This window comes from Charadrius vociferus, unplaced genomic scaffold (assembly GCF_000708025.1).
Source record: "Charadrius vociferus isolate BGI_N301 unplaced genomic scaffold, ASM70802v2 scaffold267, whole genome shotgun sequence".
Lineage (NCBI taxonomy): Eukaryota > Metazoa > Chordata > Aves > Charadriiformes > Charadriidae > Charadrius > Charadrius vociferus.
In genome coordinates, this window is record NW_009649458.1 from 1246352 (window position 1) to 1261572 (window position 15221).

The 15221-nt window shown below is 37.0% G+C and overlaps 1 protein-coding gene across 1 annotated transcript in view; it reads left to right on the plus strand.

The window, feature by feature from the left end:
* Nucleotides 1–15221, plus strand: part of ROCK2 (Rho-associated, coiled-coil containing protein kinase 2) — a 55400-nt gene that overhangs the window by 6577 nt on the left and 33602 nt on the right. Inside the window, exons 2-4 of the mRNA XM_009889768.1 lie at nt 2610–2710; nt 9431–9568; nt 12168–12428. Coding sequence (XP_009888070.1) covers nt 2645–2710; nt 9431–9568; nt 12168–12428 — 465 coding nt within the window. The 5' untranslated portion in view covers nt 2610–2644. The remainder of the gene's footprint in view (nt 1–2609; nt 2711–9430; nt 9569–12167; nt 12429–15221) is intronic.

Consider the following 15221-nt stretch of genomic DNA (forward strand, 5'->3'; position numbering starts at 1 on the left):
ATCCTGTACTGTTGTGTGGTGTCATTCCATCCCAGCTACAGGACTTTGCATTTGCCTTTGAACTTTGTGAGGTTCCTGCCAGCTCATTTACCCCTCCTGTCTGGTCTCTGTGAGAAGGAGCCCTACCCTCCAGTGTATCAACTTTGAAGCGCTGACCATGACTCCAGCAAGTTTTCAACCTACCTTGTAATTTCCCTGTGCAATCCATGACAGCCTGGTTTGGCTTCAAAGATACTTTGAGATGCTCTGTTGAAAGTCACGAAAGGAAAAGTGTACAGCTCTCCCCTTGTCCACCAAGACACACATCTCGTCATGGAAGGCAGGTTAATCAAACACAGTTTGCCCTTTTTAGATCCACTCTGGCTGTTCCCATCCTTTCTTGTCCATGAAGTGCTTGGAAGTGGATTCCAGAAGGATTTGCTCCATGATCATGCTGGGCAGTGAGGTTAGGCTGCTGTTCCAGCCTGTAGCTTTCTGGATCCTCCTTGTTGCCCTTCTAAAACACGGACATGACATTTACCCTTTACCAGCCATCAGGAGCCTCCCCAAGTTGCCATGACCTTTCAAAGGTGATAGAGACCAGCCTGGTACTGGTGTTGACTGGCTCCTTCAGCATGCTCAGATGCATCCTGTGTCATCTCATGGCCCCATGTATGTCAAGTTGATCCTTCTCCATGTCCTTTGGCACTCAATCTCCTACTCCACCAAGAGCAGCAGGCCCACATTTGCCTCGTTCTTTCTTTTATTGCCAGTGTATTCATAAAGGCTCTTGTTTCCCTTCCTAACCCTGGCTAGCTTCAGTTCCAGCTGAGTTTGGCTTTCCCAGTTCCATCCTGCTCCTCCGTGGTAGCCCATCTCTGCTTCCATGTTCCAAACCTTCACTTTTTGTGCTCGAGTTGAAGCAGAGGATGCCCATTCTGCCAAACTGGCTCTCTGCCATGCCTGCTCGATTTCTTGCTAACTAGAACAGACTGTTCTTGTGCTGTGAAGATGTCATCTTTGAAGATCAACCCACTCTTCTACCCTCCACAGCAGCTTCCCACGGGATGCTGCCTATAAGTTCTCTGAACAGGCTACAGTCTGTTCTCCTGAAGTCCAAAGTCTGCTCTTATCCTTCCTTAGTTCTCTCTGGGTCTTAAATTCCACCATCTCAAGGTTGCTTCAGCCAAGGCTGCCACAGACTTTGTCACCCCTGGCCAGTTCGTTCATGTTTGTGGATAATAGATCAGAGTGCCCCCCTGACTGGGTTTGTTGTTCACTTGGGTCAAAAGAAATGTTCTTGATCATCAGGCATCTCCTGGATTGCTTGTAGCCTGCCAGGTTGGTTGCTCTTGATGAACGTGCAGGAATGGTTAAACTATTTACTGAATGTTTATTATCATTAACTCCCTGCTGACAATGTAATCTTTAATGTCATACCGAATTAACTGTACCTCTCATCCCTTTTTTTCCTGTATTCAGATCTGAGATCCCCTTTAATGCCTTTCTTGGGATCAAATTCCACGGTCTTTGAGTGTAAACAGGGATCTCGCAATATACACCTCTATTCCTCTCTGAATATAAGCGTCCACAGCTCTTAATACAATTCCATGCTCTTCCCTGGTAGAGGTCTTGCTCCAGCCAACCTATTTTGCTTTGTTTTGTTCTTCCTTTAAGCATGTGTGGGGATAATGTCAGAGCTTGTCACCTTAAGAAAGATTACCTCCACTGTTATGGATTTCATTAATTGTTCCCATTGCCTTTGCAATAAGAATAGATTTTTAAAATGCATTTATCCAGGAATTCATTCACTTTAGTATGCTACATTTACAAAATTATGGAGTCTAGGACCTTGCATGTTTTTAGAATTGGTCAGAGGTCAGATTTTCACTGGTTTTCCTTACACATTCCCACAACCGCCAACAAGAAAGACACTGAAAGAGCTTAACTGCAGAATACTGCACCAGAGGGTACTTGAACAGAGCATCATAGACCTAATTTTCAAAAGTGTAGAACTACACATGCAGTCAACACTAAAAAGCACTTTGAGATGGCCAGCAGTTACTTAAACATATGTAAATTTGAATTAATAGTTCATATGGAATGAATGAGTGGATCTCATAGCCCTCCATGTTCTGAAGTTGTACACGAAGGTTATGGAGTTGTATTCCTCCCCGTTTGACTGCTGTTGAACCCTCCAGGTGTGCAGGAGCAGGTTGCATCTGCAGTGCTTTTGTGTGCACCAGGTGGTGCACACTCCTGTGTTATCAGTGGAGAGTCAGTGGATCCTGGCAGCACAGCGGGTGGCAATGAATAATTGTCTGAAAATTCAAGATAGGCATCTCTGGTTCTTGTGAAGGATCTTCGTTCTCGTGAATGATTATTAGAGGTGTGAAATGAGAGTCAGCAAAATCCAAAAGACAGTTCAGCTAAAGGTAGATGGTTAATAGTTTTCAAACAATAATGAAAGGGGATACTAATTGTGACTGCAGATTTCAAGAATTACCAACGCGGCTTTAAACATTTAAATAAAAAAAAGCTTATTTTGACTCTGAATGAAAAATGTTAGAGAAAATTCTTGTATTCTCTTAATGCATGCATTATCACAACTTCTATTTGATTTGTTTTAGATGAGAAGATTGTGGAAAAAATCCGAGCTTTACAAATGAAAGCTGAAGACTATGATGTTGTGAAGGTGATTGGAAGAGGGGCTTTTGGAGAAGTGCAGCTGGTAAGGATTTAATGATTAGACAGATTTACGGCTCTAGCCAAAACCTTCTCCAGTCTTGCATGCTTTATGTCTAAAAATGCATCCTTATAAAGAATAAGTGTTATTTTCATTGTATTGTAAGGTCATTTCTGTATATCTGAGTTTAAAACATGATGGGTTGGAATTGAGAAACAGTTTGCTATCCTTTCATCAAAATGGAAGAGGCAGTTCATGGTAATTCTAAACTTTTTTGTTCGCAGGCATTACTGTGTCGTATCTGAAACCTTCCTATGAAAGAGCAAGCTAATAGTGCAACAAAAAAAAATAAAATGGTTTGCTCTTAAAATTGTGCTGCTTGTATTATATTTAACTGACATGACTCATGTAAGATTGTCCACTCAACATTGTATCCTGTATAATATCTAATGTAAGAATGGAATTACTTTTTAAATTTATATTGCAGAACAATTCTATTTAAAAAAAAAAACAAACAATCAAAATACATAAAGTAACTTAGTATGTCATTCAGAGTCTGCTTTTCATTTAATTTTGATTTTTCCTGGACTTCCAAGTCATACTGTGTCATAAATAGCACAAAAATGTGAGCACATGTGTAAGATGGATTGATAATGTCAGTTTTGAAAGAAGCTATGGATGTAAGCACCAAATAGAATCTGAGAATACAAACACCAGGGACAAGTTACCATGAGCTAACGGGTAACTGTGCACCAGCTGAGCCATTATAATTTTCTGTGTAAGCATTTTTAGAGAGAGAGAGGGGTGAAGCAATTCAATGGAAAAGGGAGCAACTAATTTGCAGCAATTGAAGCTTGTTATCTTGTTGCCACAAGGTAACCAAAATTACCCTTTTGCTTGAGCCTTTTGACATGCAACTGACATTTTACAGTTCTGTGCTAATTTTGCACTAGGAAGCTGGGAAAATCATATTGTCTTGTAATGTAAAGCAATTTTGGAAAATACTAAGGTGTTTTGGAGTTTTGTTGAGTAATGTGGCAAGATCTTAGGTCTGAAATGCTTATAAGAGGTACACATTTATAATGGCAAGGAAGTTGTTATCCATTTATAAAATTATTTTATTTTCCATATTAGTATTGGTGAAATCGGTTGGAACTGGGGAAGAAAACTCTGTGACTAGCCTAACACTATTTGCGTGACTCATAGGTAATTTGCAAATTTAGATGTAATTCATGCGGCAGTTAACAACATTTAATCAGCAATTTTTATTCATTCATGTCATTTTTAAGGCAACTTCAGCCAAGTATGGCAACATAAGAATGTAGCTTCCTCTTTCTGGGTCATTTGCACTTTGTTTTTATCCAGAAGAATTTATGAAGTATGGAGAGGAGTATTTCCAAAGATCCCCAATTTCAAACAAGATTTTAAAGAATTAATATATATCTTTATATGCTTTAATATCCTTGCTGGCAAGAGATTAAAAACAAAAACAAAACCTTCATGAGAACCTTACTTACTTGAGAAGGGGTTGCTGCAGGGAGCTTCATAAGAAAGCAGTCTACTCTGTCTTTTCACTGACAGTCATGTCAAAGGGTTTGTTTTAAAGTCTTCTATTAGACATTTTTATTGTTATATACGTCCACTTATGGTAGCTAATAGAGATGCTTCTTTCTCATGCACTTGCATGGAAAGTCAGTGAAGAGTAAAGTTTTAAGGAGCAGAGCTCCTCTTCCGTTTGTTGGGGGTGGGAAGATGAAAATGAGAAGACCCTAATAACAGAAGTCGTGCGTCTTTTGGATGTCACGCTGATATATTTGCTGGAAGCATCTAAGAGAATTGTATGTGTGTTTCAGAAATCATTGTTTTCATATGTATATTTCTAAGAACTTAAGGGTTTTGTTAACTAATTTAAATTTTCTTTTTAGCATTTCATTTCAAATATAAGTTCTTAAGTTGTTCTGGCTTAGAATGGAAACTTTTTTTCTTAATTCACTGTGTCATGCACAATTTAAATTCTAAAGTAGAGATGGTTTTTCACAATGTATGTACTGCAGTTAGGTAGTTTGAGGGGTCTGAAGACAAACTTTACTTCTTGTTTGCCCCATCATTGTAATGTAATGGTAAAATGCATAGTAACTTGGTCATATAATGATGGGGTTTGATTTTTTTATGTTGGTTTTTTTTAATTATTCTTTAAATTCTTTTTATTCTTTATGGTGTGTTGGGTTTGGTTGTTGGTTTGTTTTTTTGTTTTTTTTTTTCCTTAAAATAAGCTCTTCAAGCCCCAAAATAAAGCAAGCTAAGAATTCTTGGTACTGGAAGGGAACTGCTGTGTGCTCGTATAGAGCTCTTCTGTACTTCATGCCAATTTAAAAGAACTCTCCTTTTCTGGAATGTAAAAATATATGTAGAAATCACAATGCAAAGCAGTCTTACAGCTAAAAAGCAGTGGGTTAACAAATACAACTGTAGATCTGAACTAATATTAGCTGGTGATGAGGGCATACATACCTAGATTTTTTGCCTCACAAGGTATGATACAAGTTTAAACTATTGAGCTAAGCTATGTCTATTTCTACTCCATTCAAAATGTTAACACCACAGTTGCAGATGATGGATTTGCAGTAATCAAAATATTTTGCAACACATTCTGTGATCAAAATAGAAATTTGGTTCAGTGAGGGCTAAACACAGAAGGAACCATAAATAAAACATGATTAAGTACATGGGTTAAATTCATGAATGTCATGTTATCAGTGTGTGCCATTGTGCATAAATATTTGTAGCACAAAAAATTAGTATGTTAATATGCAGCATAAAATAGTCAGCTATGACCTGACCTCCTTCATTTAATTTTGTTTTCCCCAGGCTTTCTGCTCCAGTATAGCATTTTTTTGTGAAAGAAGTAATGTGGAGAGATCAGCTTTCCAGATTCTAGCAAGAAAGGAAAACATATTCTCTATTGCTGTATCTTACAGCTAGATTTTTTTTAAAAAGCCTCACTTGCCCCCTCTTCTTCCCCCCAAAAATTAAAAAAAAACTCCTTCATTTAATTTTGTTTTCCCCGATCAGGTGACTCTGGTCTGAGCATCTCCCTTCGGTGGAAAATCAATTTTCTATAGCTCCAGAAGTATTAAACTCTGCTCTTGAGCTCTGGCCTCTGGCTTTGCTGGGTCTGTAGTGATGGGGAAAGCTAAGAAAATAATTGCCAGCTGCCAGATTGCTTCTTTTCTTATTCAATGCCATGAATTAAAAGTGACTGGTGTCTAGGGCAGACAGAAAAATTTAATTATGGTGCTTAATATGTTACTTGTGGTGTATGCAGAAACAGTAATTTATGAAAGCACATCCTGAGTACCTCTTGTTTGTTTTGACTTGGGGGAAAAATCCTCTTGATTTGAAATTGAAACATATCCTCGGTTCTTTCTGCCAGCTCTACTCACAAAGTACTATAAAGTTGCAGTGACACAGCAGACTGACTTGATCATGTGCTGGAATAGAAAACTAAAGCAAGGACAACTCTGTCTTCTGTTTGCTAGTAAAGGATGGTCTGGGTGACGGTCTTTTCTATGTGATTTCTTAGTGTTGCACACCAGTGGTTGTCATGGCATATGTTAACAGCTGCTGGTTTAGTTTTTTTCCATTAAGTGCTTTGATTATTAGGTTTAGTTCCCCGTCACTGCTGATGTACACTTCTGTAGTAACGCAAATAAAGTAGTCGTGGTCTATTATCTGAAAATCTGTCAGGACGTGAACTTTGGTACCCTGTCTGTAGTAATTTCTTATGCCTCTAGTAAGTATTTTAGGATATTTGTGAATATTTCAAACCTTTTTTCACAACTCTGCTCTAGGATCTTAGTTTTCTTTTATCATCAATGAGATGGTACCATTCTCGATACCATGTACTCAATCTGATAACTTCAAATAGATACGTTATTTTCTTTGCCTACAGATTGTCTTCTGATGTGATTGATGCAGAAATTAGGGATGCATTTTATGCGTACTTGTTTCTTGATAGTCTTAAATTGATGAAGCAAAGTAGAGGGGAATTCTTATTTCTTAATGCATTTTCATAAGTTAAACGAGGCCATGTTACTCAGTGCTGATGGCACGAAGGGATTTTCCTACCTATTTTGAGAGTTACTCTGGTGAGCTGCAGTTTAAATTTGGCAGTTCATTTAAACAGTTGGAAGAAATTGAAACATGGTGACAGTTTAATACATGAATAATCTGCTGTATGAGCCATTATATGTATGTACAAATATAGCTCTGGGTAAAGAGCACAGTGACCAGCAGCTAAATAGGCTGTCTCCAGGGGCCATGGTGGTGATATAAGGAGTAACATCACCAGTAGGTCTGTTCACCTGTCAGGCACGCCAGGACACGCTCAGCCTTTGGGTGGGCCAGTATGATAGTTGTTGCTTTGGCTCCTTGATTTTTGTACGGAGAATGAACCTATCTTGAAATTTGTTCAAGAAATAGGTTAGCAAACAAATAACCTATTGGCAGTACCGTAGAGAGGTGCACAGACTCTGATTTCTGGTCCCCCTACCCCTGTTCACTTTGCTTCTCCTATGCACGGGTTTGTTTCAGGCTGTGCTGACTTCTGAGACTTTTTTTACCCCAAGTAGTGGGGGACAATTATTCTCCTAAATGAAGGCAGCTATACTGACTACACCCAGGCAAGAGTACACAACAATTTTAGGAATTGTAAGCTACCAAGTACACTGCAGAGCTTTACGTGAACTTTCACAGAAAACGTGTCTTCAATTAAACAATATCTTTGTGAGGTTGATGGTCTCTGTGTTTCTTCTGGTTTTGAGCAGGATTACAAAAGCTCCACTTCATGGTGTGTAGTTTGTGGTGTACCACCGAGTCTTTGAATAATCCCATGTGGGATTAGTAAATGGGAAGGAGGTAGTTTTCGAAATGCTGTTTTAGGCCACCTTCACTAGCTGGTTAATTGTTAATGTCGTAAAATATACATGCTTACAGTGTTGTTAATGCATGTAGATAGCGCATTTCTGGTTTGGTGTTTGATTGGAGATTTTTTGATATAGCTATACAGAATGTTATTGGTTAGTGTTAAACTATGCAAGATGCTAATCCTAAAGCTTTTGTATCTATATCTTGAGAGCAAAAAGTCCCAATTTCAAGAACAGTAAGTTCATAAACAACCCCATTTCTGTTCATGTTCTCACTCTTCCCATGATTCCCCCCCAGTGCGGCTTCTGTTTCTACAGAGCATTCCTGTTGGCTTCAGCAGCGTAATGTTTGCAGCTCCTCAGGAGCAGGAGGCTGACGCTCCCAGATTTGTAGACCAAATAGGTGCCTCTCTGAAGCTTCGCACTGCAGAAGGGATGGTCCTGAAACATTTACAGCTGGTCAGGAAAAGAGCCCATTAAATATTCTTTCTAGTAATGTAATTAAACTTAGACATTGTATAAAACAAAGAGGTGGGGGGATACAGTTTATTTTACTAAATGTGAGGTTTTTAAATGTACCAGAAAGTCGTAACAGTTTGGTTCTGATTTCACAAAGTAGTCCACTGATTTTTTTTATTTTCATGTGAAGAAAATATGCAGAAACTTAAGATGCAGTTAATTTTTTTTTTCTGCTGACTCAGACATCAGCTGAATACTTCTCACCTTGATTTCTGCAAGGAACACTCAAGAATGTTAAAAAAACTGGTCCTTTAGCAGTTGTTTCATAAAGCAGCGTAAGTCTAGCGTTGTTTCATTAACAGGCTAATGACTTTACAGTCTGTGCTTTAAGGATTTTGTTTCATGTCCAAAATATTTTCAGATTTTGTCATAAAAGATTTAATTTCAGTTTTCCAACAGGATTTATGTTATTAATTTTACACCATTTAAACTGAATTTATTAACTACTTAAGAAAAGAAATAGGAGCAGTCTTTTTTCTGAAAAATAAAAATTGGAAGAGGACGGACTGCACTACTTGTAGATTTTCTAATATGAATGAATGAAATGGGTAGATGGTGTTCAGAATAAGGAAATATAATCAGTTACATTTCATTTCTCCTTACACGATGACACTTTTGAGGGGGGAATAGACAAGTATTTCCTTTTTCTTCTGTAAACAGAATTATGTCATCTTTTTTTTTTTTTTTTTCTTTAGTGTTCTGGGTGATTTGAAGTAGTCACATTCACTCAGAAAATATTAAGAGCAGCAGTCCAGTTCTTTAGAGAAAGATTGTGCTTTTCTCATTCTAAGTTTTGGGTTGGTTTTTTTTGTTGTTGTTTTGTTTTGTTTGTTTGGTGTTGGTTGGGTTTTTTTAGCAGTTTCAACTTGAGTAAGCAGACTACTCAAGTCAGCTCTCATTTTTACGCTCATAGCCATAGTGAGGAAGAACATACGCTTGTATCAGTACATCTTCAATAAAACAGCGACCTCCAAAGCGCTCCCACAGCCCTGAGGCACGTCCTTCTTGTGGCCCTGCAACTCCTCTTCTGGGGTTGCAGCAGCAGCTGCAGCAGTTGGCCAGGCTCTGGCATACCTTCCTTCATTTGGCGTCCTTCTTGTTCCACCCCTGCTATGGGTTTTTTTTGGAGCAACGGTTAAGTTTTTCTCTCCGGGCTTGGAAGTTCTCAAATCCTTACTGTGTAGAAAATTTGGTGTATGAATACCTGGAGGCATCACATCCCAGAAAGCAGTTTGCATATAAGAGAAATATGCTGTGCTGGTATTCAGTGGTTTTACAAGGCATTTTAAAAAAGTTGTTTCTCTTCTTTCCGAACCAACAGGTTCGCCATAAAATGACGCAGAAGGTTTACGCAATGAAGCTATTAAGTAAATTTGAAATGATCAAGAGATCAGATTCAGCCTTTTTCTGGGAAGAAAGAGATATCATGGCCTTCGCCAACAGTCCGTGGGTCGTTCAGGTAAGGAAGATATGTAAGAGTAAAATAATAACAATAATAAATAAATCTTTCCCAGTCTTGAGATGGTTTTGAATTTATATGTAAACTGAAATAATGGTTTAGGTTCAGATTTTACTTTTTAAAGATACACCTTTACGGCAATTTCACTGAGTTTTGTGTATTTGTCTGTCTTAGAAAGTAGATTAATTTACATTTTGGTCACTCCAAATGCAGCAGAAAATGGAATGAAACAGATTTTTGAAATATCCACATAATTATTAGGAATAATAGGGAGATTATCTTTACAACTAAGAAAATCTCTGTATAGAAATGTAGATGCAAATGTCAACATTATTTCCAGTCTTTCCTCATGATAGTCAGTTGATCACAGGCAATTGGTATTAAGAGTGTTTTAAGTAGTTACCGTCTCTTCAGCTGCAATTTGATAGCTGGATGAGTGCACACTCCTGGTGTGCAAGGCAGGAGGTTGTACCAGTGGTTTGCTTGAAACCATCTCCTGTCTAACGGTCAGTTACTGCATCTCAGCTCAGAAGTAATATGCAAGTAATGGAGAGTTGGTTTCTTCAGCTGGTCTTGAACACCGTTGCTTACAGCTCTCTCATGACATGTATCATCATCATGTTTGCAATACGAGTTATGCCTTTGGGAAGGATTAGTACTGAATATTGCAGTTTGTTCTAACTGGTAAATTACATCAATTAATAAGATGAGTAATGAAAGCATATGCTCAAAGAAACTGCTAGTACTTCATTTTGTTAAATAATTAATACATTTAAATGCTTTGACATATATTGCCGTGCTTCTGTATATTTAATAAGTAGAGACTGGCCTTAAGCTTGCCATATATTCTTCATAACACTTTACCTCATGTATACAAGAAATGTTTTACAAGGGTTTTTTATTCAGATGTTTTGCTCTTCTGAGCATAACGCATTCTGCGTTCTTGCCTACGTTCAGCAGAAATACTTGACCAAATAGATGAATTTTTTAGGTGTTTTTTTTTGTTCGTTTTAATGATAGTCGTTGTCTGGAATTATTTTTATTTTTCACATACAGTTGAAAGTAACAAGAAAAGTATGACACTCAATTTTCAGAGGAAAGTTTAGTAAGCATGATATAAGTGTGTGTGTACTTGTAAACAGCAAGTGAATTAAAGTGTAGTTGCGATTGTGCCTTCTATGATGAACTGTATTAGTGTGATATATTTAGGTAATGTGGTTTGGTGGAATAGGTCTTTGAGCTGGATTTAAAAAATGTAGGTTCTGAGCTAGAAACTGGGACAGATCACGCTGATTCTCTGTGTCTTCTTTCTTACGTGAAAAACAAGTGAGACCAGAGCCATAGATAGTTCTGGTGGTTTTTTTATGGTGTGGGGGCTTTTTTTGTGGGGAGGAGTGTTGTGGTTTTGGGTTTTTTTTTTTTTAATGAAATCCCTTAAAGGCAATAACGAAAGTGCTGTATAAAGGCATAATGTTGTTAGTTATTATTGTGTTATATTAATATCTTTACATGTGAGAATACTGAGAGTATTTTGGATTTTAATTTGAATTTTCATGACCAAATGCGTTATCATATTAGGTATTGTATATACTCTCAATTTGTGAGAACAAATACAGTACAATGTATATGTATTAAAATGTGTATTTATAATATAGGTCTTCTGTCACTAATATACAATAAATTTTAATCTGAAGATAAAGTTTTCTTCATAATGTTCCTGCCTTTCATGGTTCCTTATCCTCCACAAACTCCCCGTTTTTGATTTCCTCCTTTCCACACAACCTCTTGTTCAATTGCCTTTGAATTTTGTGTGGGTAACTTTAAAGATGTGAATGATCTTAGTTTTTAATGTAAAGGAGCAGTATTCCCTGAGAAATAAGGTGAGAAACTTCTTCACACCAGTCATTGAACATTTGATGGTAATGTGTTTTGCTAGTTTGGGCCGTTCTTAGACCTGGTGATTGCTGGGTGCAATCTCTAAAGCTTCAGCACGCTAGGTCTGAAATACATTTTAAAGAGACTAAACTTACTTTCAGTATCGTGCCAGTAGGAAGCATACTAGTAGCAACCTATACCAGACTGTTTTTATATAGTTAAGGATAATTTCTTTGTATTGTGTTATAGTTGTTTTCAGGACAAAATCAGTAGTGACAAGTGTTTTTGTAAACATGTATATAGATAAGGAGATTTATAATATATGAAATTTAGAAACAGTCTCAGATGCTATTTGCTGTTGAGCTATTTTAAAATCAATACATGATGCTTTCTTTCTCAGATTTGATATTTTGCATTTTGACACAGTGATACCTTTTAATGCAAAGAAACGTGGATATATAAAAGCTCATACTGCTAAAATAATCAGAAAATCTTTTTCGCTTTCTTAAAAATGAAAGTGAGGGGGTTTTGAAGTTCAGTAAATTTGAACATGAACATAATAGAAAATGTAGATTATCTGAATATAAAAAATAAAGTCTGTTTAGATCAATCTTGAAAACATATGCTTGTGTTTAATAAAACTTCAAGATAACGTGCTTTATTCTTTTTCCTAGCTGTCTCTAAAAAGTAATTGCACTTTTTTCTTTTTATTTTAATGTTGCAGCTATTTTGTGCCTTTCAAGATGACAAATACTTGTACATGGTAATGGAATACATGCCAGGTGGAGACCTTGTAAACCTTATGAGCAATTATGATGTGCCTGAGAAATGGGCCAAGTTCTATACAGCCGAAGTTGTTCTTGCTCTTGATGCAATTCACTCCATGGGCTTGATACACAGAGATGTGAAGCCTGACAATATGCTTTTAGATAAATATGGGCATCTGAAGCTGGCAGATTTTGGCACGTGCATGAAAATGGATGAAGTAAGTATGCAACTGAATAATTTATTGTCTATAAAACTGTAATTCTGAGGTTGTTTTTTTATAAATTATAATACCTAAAGGAATATTCACCAAATGGTCCACTTAGTTGGAAAGCTGTTCCTTGTCTCCTAGTTTTAAATACAAGGGTACTTTAAATAGTGTAACCTTGTCTATAATAAACTGTTCTGGCATACAGAAGAAGGATGTAAACTTACTTTTTGTTATTTTTGAAAGCATGTGTGTTTATGAATTTCTGAGGTTCATTTTTTTGCCAAGTGTCTGAAAAGCTTATGAGACAACTAGTTGCAACATTAGTAACCTTGGAACAAAAAAACTGACATTTTTCTGTAAATGAAATTATTTTATAGGCAACATACAGTCATCCTCCCCCCCCTTTTTTTTTTTTACTGTGTCTAATTGTTCTCATAGCATCCTCTAGTGGTCATTAAAATGAGGTCACAGTAAGGCAGCAGTGGTATGTGATATATTGATTAAAATTTGTTAGCTATTTGTCAATTTGTCATGCGTTTTAGTTGTCCAGATTTTACCATGTACAGCCAAATGCACAGTTTTCTAATGAGATGGTATAAGAATATTTTATTTTTAACAGGATGTAATACTTTATGTTATTAAAGGACACTTAAAAATAAAGCTGCCTTTTGTAGTTGCGCTTTTAAAATCTTCCCTGACAAACAATGTTATGCGGTAATTTACACAATATATTCTTCCTGTGAAAAATTATAAAAGATTCTAAAAAAAAACCAACTGTGTATGAATGTGTGTTACGATTTGCCTGGCCTTTGAAAGGTTCCTGTATTAATGTTGGCAAGGATGATCCTTTTAAGCTTATTTGCATTAATGTGTTAGATTTTTTTTCTGTATTGTTTAGGTAGTGCTTGGTATAATCTCCACAATCTACTTAATTTGCATATGTAGCATTAAGTTAATGTCTCTTCAGCTGTATCTAGAAGTACTGTCTCTGGTTAGGGTTGTTTTTTTTTTTTCTTTCCTGTGACAATATATTAACTTCATTGAAAAACTACAGCTGTTTATTGAGGATCATTAGTCTGTTTCGTTTTGCTGATATTGTAGTTACTCTAAAGGCAGATAGATTGTTTACCTCCACTTTGATGATTTACTTGCCTAGATTTACTTATATAGTAATGCCATATATATGGCATTCCTTGCCAGCATTTACTTTAATGGAAAAAATGGAAAGTAGTACGTTAGTCCTTAAAAAAATTAATCTTGGTTTTGAGCCAATAGATTGTAGGTCTTAAGGGTATCTGATGTTCATCACAAGAGACAATAAAAAAGCATCAAAAAGTTCATAATATAAATCTACAAAAAAAGGGTGATCCCTTATGCTATTTTAGGGATCCCAGAAATGGTGAACCTAAGCCTTTTCTTCCTTTTTTCTTTTTCGTTGTTGTTAAAAAAATGGAATACTAAAACGTGGTTCGATCATGTTATAAATGTGAGAAGTACATGCACATTTCCCATAAAAAGTTGTAGTGGGCTCCAGTTTGGACCAGGCGTCAGGAATGAACCAGTGATCTCCTAAAGAAGTTAATTTATTAACAGATTACATTTTAAGTTCTTCATGTTTCTCAGACTCAGTGGAATGGCAAAAATTTTTTATACAGGAAGCTTTAGAAGTTGAGAGGTTCTGGATTGTCTCCAAATCTCATGCTACTTCTTACAAAACATGAACACATCCCAGCTGTGTAAATATAATATTGATGTTGGCAGGATGATTTCTAGAAAATATACGCTTACCCAATACTTATTTATTTTTTCTGATTTGGAGTTCTTTCAGCAGTTGTGCACATTAGCATTTTCCTTATGCTGTTGAGAGCCCAGGAAAATTCTGCTGCAATTTGGTGAGAGACTTTTTGACCTTTGCTGTGGAACTGAATTTAGTGTCCTCTTAAGCCTTCCAGGCCAGTCCAGCCACTTGAAGCAGAATTCCTCCTTACCAGGATGTGAGAAGAATTGTTAAGTGTTTCAGTGATCTTTTCTGAGATGAAAGGAGCTGGCCTGTTTATGTAACTCTGTTGCGATGGTTTGGGGCTTTGTGTTTTGTTGGATTTTTTTATTTTTATTTTTTGCTTATTTTAAAATCTGCAGCAAGGTATTTCTGTAACTGAATAAAGAATAGAGTTGCTCTCAAAGGCTTAGTAGGAATTATAGTTCCATTCTGGTATTTAGGTATGGTAAGGTAGCCCAGGGGAGGTTTCACCAGACTCTGATCTTCAGATTTTCTGTAAGAAAATAGACAGTAGCATGGCTGGCTTTGATAGGTTTTGTAGAGCCAGGAACTGCTCATGCATGTACTCAGTACATAATGCTGTCTTGTGCTAACTGAGCTTTTAGAAGAGCACAGGGTTTAGATGGTATCTGTTGAAAAGAGATGTGACCCAAAGAAGGGATGTTTACCATTTGGGATTATCACCTCAGCCCAGGCAGTTTAGCTGAAAGAAGGAACATGTTCCTCTCTTTAGAACTGAACTTCTTTCTTATTGAAGCTCATCCAAGACTCTGCTGGATACTTCTTGCTTCAGTTCATTGTCTGTGGCACGCTGCACAAGCCCAGGTGCAGTGTTAACACCTGATCTGAACTACCCTAGTGTTTCCACACAAACACTCTCCAGCTCTTGATTACTGACAAGAATTTCATGAGGGAGTGAAAGCCTGATTTGATGGATGAGGAATTGGTTGGATGGTCACATCCAGTGGGCCATGGTCAGCAGTTCAGTATCCAGATAGAGATCGGTGACCAGTGGTGTCCGT